Genomic DNA, 6,280 nt, shown 5'->3' on the forward strand with positions numbered 1-6,280 from the left:
ACCCTGAGCAGCATTTCCACTGCTGGGCTCTGTCATCCCAAAGAGCTGAGCCTGAGGGCTCTGCTGGATCCTGTCCCACTGGGAAACTGTGCCAGTGCAGCCTTTGGCTCCTGGAAACCTGGAAAAGAGCTCTGCAGAGGAATTGGGTTCATGGGAGCATCTGGGGCTCCTGCCAGCTCTGCTTTGGGAATGGCTTTGTCATGTGGTTTTTCATTTTCACTGCACAGTGAGGATCAGGTGAGAAGCTAATTCACATCCCTGTTTTACCATAATTTTTGTAAAAATGTGTATTACTGTGTGACAACGATAGTTTTACTCTTTTTATCAGCTTATGAAAATCTGACAAATGCCCTCCACACCTCCTGCTCTTTCCACTTGGTTCATAATAACATTTAAAACAATAAATTCTGTAGAGCCTTGAGATGAACTGGGTGTGTTTGTGTGTCCCTGCAGGTGACAGAGCTGCGAGGTCTGGCCACCATCCTGGTTGGGGTGGTGACCTGTGACAGCATCAACTTCTTCAGCACCAAACCCCAGGCCATCATCGTGGACATCACCGAGCTGGGCACCATCAAACTGCGCCTGGAGGTGCTCTGGAAGTAAGTACAGCCTCAAACAGAGAGAGGCAGGGAACATTTGGGGTGGTTCAAGGCTCCTGAGGGTGTCCCTGAGCTGATTTTTGTGTCTGGGAGCAGGTGCTGGACAGAAAAGAGCCCCGTGCTCCCTCACAGCAAAGCCTGAGCTGTGCTGGGATCAGCCTCAGCAGGGACAGAAAAGGGACAGGAGCTGCTCCTGTGACATTTCAGATCTTCTTTGGTGTCACCACAGCCAGGAGCCTTCCTCAGCTCCTCACAATCAGCTTTCCATCTAACTCCAAGCAATGTCTACAAAACATGAAAAATAGTCTTAAAGGGGATAAAATGAAACTGAAATTAGCAGTTTCTGGGCACAATGAAAAAATTACACAGCTAAAGTTTTAGGACAATCATTATTACCAGGATGTGATTTGTTAAAATCCAGCTTTCCCAAGGATTTGGCACGGTTGTGTTTGCACTGTCAGTAGTTATGGATACAAATCCTGTTTGTGCACTCCAGGGAAGCTGCTCAAAAATGGACTTTGAAATAGCTCAGCACTGTCATGGTGCCTGTGATGTGTTCAATTTTTATATTTTAAATATGTAACTTGATTTTTTGTAGTGAATTGCTGCTGTTATTAAAAGTGAATTCTCCCTGTTGTGGGTGGTGCACTGGCACTTTCTGCTGGCTCCAGACTCAGCACAGGGTTTTGTGGTAGCTCTGTTCTTTCTGCTTTATGGCACTGTTGTTCCATCCACTCTGAAAGATCCATCTGTAACAAATGAAGGTTTTTTTAACCTGTTTTCATTTGCTGCTGGCCAGGGATTACATCAGCCCTCAGTGAGGTGTGCAGTGGAACAGGGGCCACTCTGCATTTGTGGCTCTGCCCAGCCCTGCATGGCCTTGGAACACCCCTGAGGGGTCAGAACCTCCTTGGGAGGCTGCAGGAAAATCAGAAACAGCTCTCAGCTTCCACTCCTGGGCAAAGAAAAGCTTTATTCATCCCCACACCTGAGTGTTTTGTGTGTGCTGTGGTGCTGGGCACTTGTACCTGCAGCTGAGCTGAAAATGTCTCAGCCACAGCACCTGGGAATTGTTTTCAAACTCAAATTGCTGGAAGGTAATAAGAAATAAACTGAGCTGGCAGAGTTTTGCCTGCCCCTGTTTATGATGGTTTTCCCAGCAGGATACAGAGTTTGGAGGAAATCCCTTTGCTCCCTTCTCTGTGGTTCTGACAGAGCCCTTCATTCACTGCTGATCCTTCACTTCTGTCCTCACCCTCAGCAATTCCAGAATTAATCCTGCACTTCAGGTGTTCTTACAAAAAAACTGGATGAGGAAAACCCCTCCTATTCTGGGAAAGTTCCTCATATCCTGAAACTCCAAAGCAGATTCTGTTTGGGGTAAGACTTTTCTAAGAAAGTCCCATTGCAGTTCTGCTCTTTCTGGCTGTGTCCAACCCTGAGTGCAGCTCTGCAGTTTGGGGCAGCAGCATTCAGCCCTGGCAGTGCTCCCTGAGCCTTTTCTTTGGGATTTAATCCCCCCTGGAATCTGGCAGCTCCAGCTCAGTGTCTCTGCTGTGTTTAACTTTGCTGAGATGTGCTGGGATCCCACCAAGTGGATTCTCCAGAGCTCTTCTGTGCAGAGCTGCCTCTCCTCCCTGACTGTTTTCTCTTCTCTGTAAACAGCCTCAGCAGTTTTGTGGTGATAACTCAGGGTGTTTCTGTTTTCAAAGACAGAGCACTCCAAAAAACAGCTGCTTTTTTCTCTGATTTAAGAATAACTAAACAAATCCCTCTGATTTACTCAAAGTTCCCTGAGAGGCAAGCTTTCAGTCTAGACCTGCTTTGTGAGAAATCCAAATGTAGATCTCTCTTCTGCTTCCAAATGTATATTTTCTTTAAATAGGCCCCTGGTCTTCTGGGCTCAAACAAAAGTGCCTTCAGCCCCTTTATAGATGGTGCCATGAGGGGTGTGAATGAGCTCGGGGCCGTTGCAGCACGGCTTTGTTGGCCAGTTTGGCAAAAGGCTTTGGGTTTTTTGCCAACCTAAACAGCAGTCTGAATTCTGTGTCTCACATGCAGGATAAAGAGAGAGCTGTGTTCCCTTTCAGAGCTCCTGCAGCCCCCTGTCCTGGGCTCCAAGGCACCATCCAGTCACAGCCACTCTGCCTGGAGAGGAGCACAAAGCCTTAAGGGAGGGTAAAAAAGGAAATTCTGCCTTTTTGTTTTGGGATGCATTCCTCCTGCCAGCTCAGGTGAATGTACAGGATCTCTGTGCTGTGACCCCTGGGTGCTCCTCTGTGCTCTCTGAGCCTGCTCAGATGGATTTTCTGGTGTTTGTTGGGCTGGGGAGGGTGGGGGAGCCCCAACCACTGCCCCTCTTAAACTGGACATGGGCACATCCCCTGGTGTAATGGGGGAAGGGAAAATCTCATGATTAACAGCCAATCCACTCCCCTTGACAGGAATTGGTGGGTTTTTTTTTTTTTTTTTAATATATTTATATAAACCTGCATTCAGGCTGAGCAGGGGGCTTCAGGCAGGGAATTCTACCCCCAGGTCTGCTCTGGGGGTGTTGAATGCCAGGAGTGGGCACAAGGGGAGTGATCAGGGCACAGATGGGGACATCACAGATTAGATTTTTTTTTTTTTTAATAGATTTTTTCAGGCCTGGAGAGCTGTTGCAGGATAATGCTGTGCAGGCGTGTGGATGTTGGCTGGGGAACGCTGACAGGAAATGTGGAGGCACCACTGCTCTCAGTGCAGCCACCCCCTCATCCCCTCACTCCACAGTCCAGGGTTAAACAATGACATTCCTGCAGAATTTTTACCTAGGCAGAGGTTTTGTGTCAATGATTTCAGGAAGTGACTAAACAAACTGAGGAGAGCCAGTGACATTCGAGGCAATAGTCTGGTTGGAGAGTCTGGTGCATGACAGCTCCCAGCCATGGAGTGCCTCAAACCCCATCCTGTGTCTGGGAGAGCCCACTCTGGGTGTGTGAATTCCTCTGCTCCTCCCTGGAATATCCCCTGGGTTCTGTCTGTGTCAGAATGTGGGGAGATGGATTCATGGAGCTGAATCAGTGTGATATTTACTGGAGAGCTGTGATGGATCCTGCTCAAGGGATAACAGAAGCTCCAGAGCAGATTCCATTCTCTCTTTCCCCCTCTGTTCTCTCTCTCTCAGTCATTCCTTGCAGAGATCAGGAGCCTGTGCCTGGCTGGAGCCAGCATTTTGAGGAGCTGCATTTTGGTGGAGGCTTTTAGGAATTGTCAGAGGGGCACAGCAGATTCTGTTTGTTCTTGTTCCTTTCCTGGAAGTGTCATTTTGCATTACTGCATCACTCTATTAAAAGCTAATGAGGAAAAATCTGAGGAATGGATCCCTGTGACTTTTGTTCAGAAATGCCATGGGCAGGAGTAATTTGCTTTCATCAGTGAACACAGCAGGCTTTGGCTAAAAGGCTCTTGCTGTCAGAAAGGCCATTTATTTCTGCTCGCTGAGTCAGTGCAGATGTTGTGGCTGTGGCTGGGCTGGGTGATGGAGCCCAGCTGGTGACACTGTGGAAATTCAGCAGTGAACCTGGGCCAGGGGCTCACAGAGCCCTCACTGCCTCTGTGCTCAGGGACAGCAGAGTGCTGGATGCTCTGGGGAATGATCCCAGTGAAACACCAGAAGCCACAGAGGGTTGGGACTCTGCTTTTCAGCTTYTCTAGAGAGCAGAACTTCCCTGCAGCTGATCAGTCCCTGTGATCACTCGGATCCCTGCAATGCTCAGCTGAGTTCAGCTGACTGTAACCTGCCCTTCATTGTCACATTCATCTCTCTGAGATTGCAGATTTCTTGTGAACAATTCACTTTTTTCCAAATGCCAGTACTCAAGTGGAAAAACAACCTTTGTTTTATGCCCCAAGGCATATCAGTAGGGAACAAAAAGTAACACACGTAACACCCAAACTTGCTTTGCTTACCTTGAGTTTCCTTTTCCCTGTCCTGGTGAGCTGAGCTGCATCCCAAGGGATCATTCACCCGAATTTCCTTCGACTAAAGGATATCTGGGATGTTGTGGGTAATTAGGGAGTCTTTGGAGCAGCCCTTGACAAAGTTTGCATGCACAGCAGTGTCCTCTGGGCTCATCCCTGTGAGCTCAGAACTCATCCAGAAATGCTGCACGAGCTTCCTCTGCCAGCCAGGGATTGTTTATTAACAGCTGAAGGATAATGAGGGTTTCTGTTGGTTTTTCCAGGTGGTGTGTGCTCTGCAGGAGGGAATTGGCAGCTGAATTTCCTTCCTCTATGGTTTTGTGCCCAGGGCTGGGTGTGGGGGGGACAGAGCCCTCCAACCTTTGGGACCATTGGGCTGTTCTCCCCACAACTCTGCACAGATTCCTGTCTGAGGGGTGTTGAGATGCTGTGTAAAACCAGCAGCAATCACAGACACTGCTCAGAGAGGCAGATTCTGTTTCCTTTCACTCTGCTTTGYTGTCTGAAGGTGCCAGTTCAGATCCTGCCAGCTCAAACCCCTCCCTGCTCTCTCTGACTCTGRGCCTTTGTTCTGTGCCGCAGCCCCTTTGACACCGAGAACCTCTTTCTGTCCCCTGGAAGCACTGCCAAGTTCTCTGTGGGCAGCAGGAAGAGCTCCTTGTACAACTGGACACCCCCAAACACCCCCAGCTTCAGAGAGAGGTATTACCTGGTGAGTACAGCAAAATTCAAAGTACAGACTCCAGGTGGGATTTTTGGGTTGAACTGTTCAGGAGCACAATCAGAAATGGGAAAACAGCACTTTGTAGTTTATTTTTGGGGCCTTGTTGAATTTCTTTTTTAGCCTCTATTCTTTTGAGTTCTATTTTAGATTTTGTAAAACATTAAAAAAACCCCTCAAAACAGTAAAGCCCTGCTGAGAAGCTGCAATGGCAGGGTTGTGGTGTGTGCCCCATAGTCTGCGGGATCAAACTGGGACCAGGTTCCCCTCTCTGGGGTGGGATCCGAGCCTCTCCTGCTGTCCCCAGGCTCACTGGGGTCTATTTTTGCAGTCTGTTTTGCAGCACAGGCAGAGCCCGGGCGATGGAGGGGAGGAAGCTCAGCCCCCCAGCATTCTGAGCTACCTGGCTGCCTGCGATTTCCACGGGAGGAACAAACCCCAAAACCCCGCAGAGACCAGCGAGGGGGACTCGTTCAGCTCGGAGGATCAGAAAGGGGCAGAGTCAAGGAGCACAACCCCAGCGCTGGAGCACGGGATGCTGCCACTGGTGATCATTAAAGAGAGCGGAGCAGCAGAGCATCCTCTGCCCGATCACAGCACTCTGGACATCCTGAAGAAAACCCCGTGTGTGGACTCATTTCCCAGTAACTCCCCCGGTTTTCCCAGCCGGCACAAAGGCAGGAGAGGCTCCTTCAGCCAGGCTCGGAGTCGCCGTCTGGCAGAGCAGGAAAACCTCAGCCAGAGGAGCTGGAACGGAGCCAGCGACCCGAGAGCGGATGGGCGAGCCAAGTGCATGGACAGGACCCTGCAGGAGGTGATAAATCTGCTCAAATGCCGTCCCGAGGGACAAGCCCCGCTGGAGAAGTTGGAATGCCAGGTTTCGTCTCTGAGGGATAAATTAAAGGTGCGGTTGTGCTGTTCTTTGCGGTGYGGGGCTGTTTCTGGTACTCCTGGGTGGGTTCGCTGCCCCCGGGGCTGCTCGGATGAAATTCTGCGG

General features: G+C 49.8%; 1 protein-coding gene across 1 annotated transcript in view; it reads left to right on the top strand.

Annotated features, from left to right (window-relative positions):
* The window catches only part of RIPOR3 (RIPOR family member 3), a 44,511-nt gene that overhangs the window by 28,599 nt on the left and 9,632 nt on the right, over window positions 1-6,280 (top strand). The window contains exons 11-13 of the mRNA XM_057379471.1: window positions 454-599; window positions 5,145-5,274; window positions 5,615-6,270. Of these exons, the coding sequence (XP_057235454.1) occupies window positions 454-599; window positions 5,145-5,274; window positions 5,615-6,270 (932 nt within the window). The remainder of the gene's footprint in view (window positions 1-453; window positions 600-5,144; window positions 5,275-5,614; window positions 6,271-6,280) is intronic.

The sequence above is a fragment of the Malurus melanocephalus genome, unplaced genomic scaffold, assembly GCF_030028575.1.
Source record: "Malurus melanocephalus ecotype Western Australia unplaced genomic scaffold, MMel_1.1 scaffold_407, whole genome shotgun sequence".
Taxonomy (NCBI): domain Eukaryota; kingdom Metazoa; phylum Chordata; class Aves; order Passeriformes; family Maluridae; genus Malurus; species Malurus melanocephalus.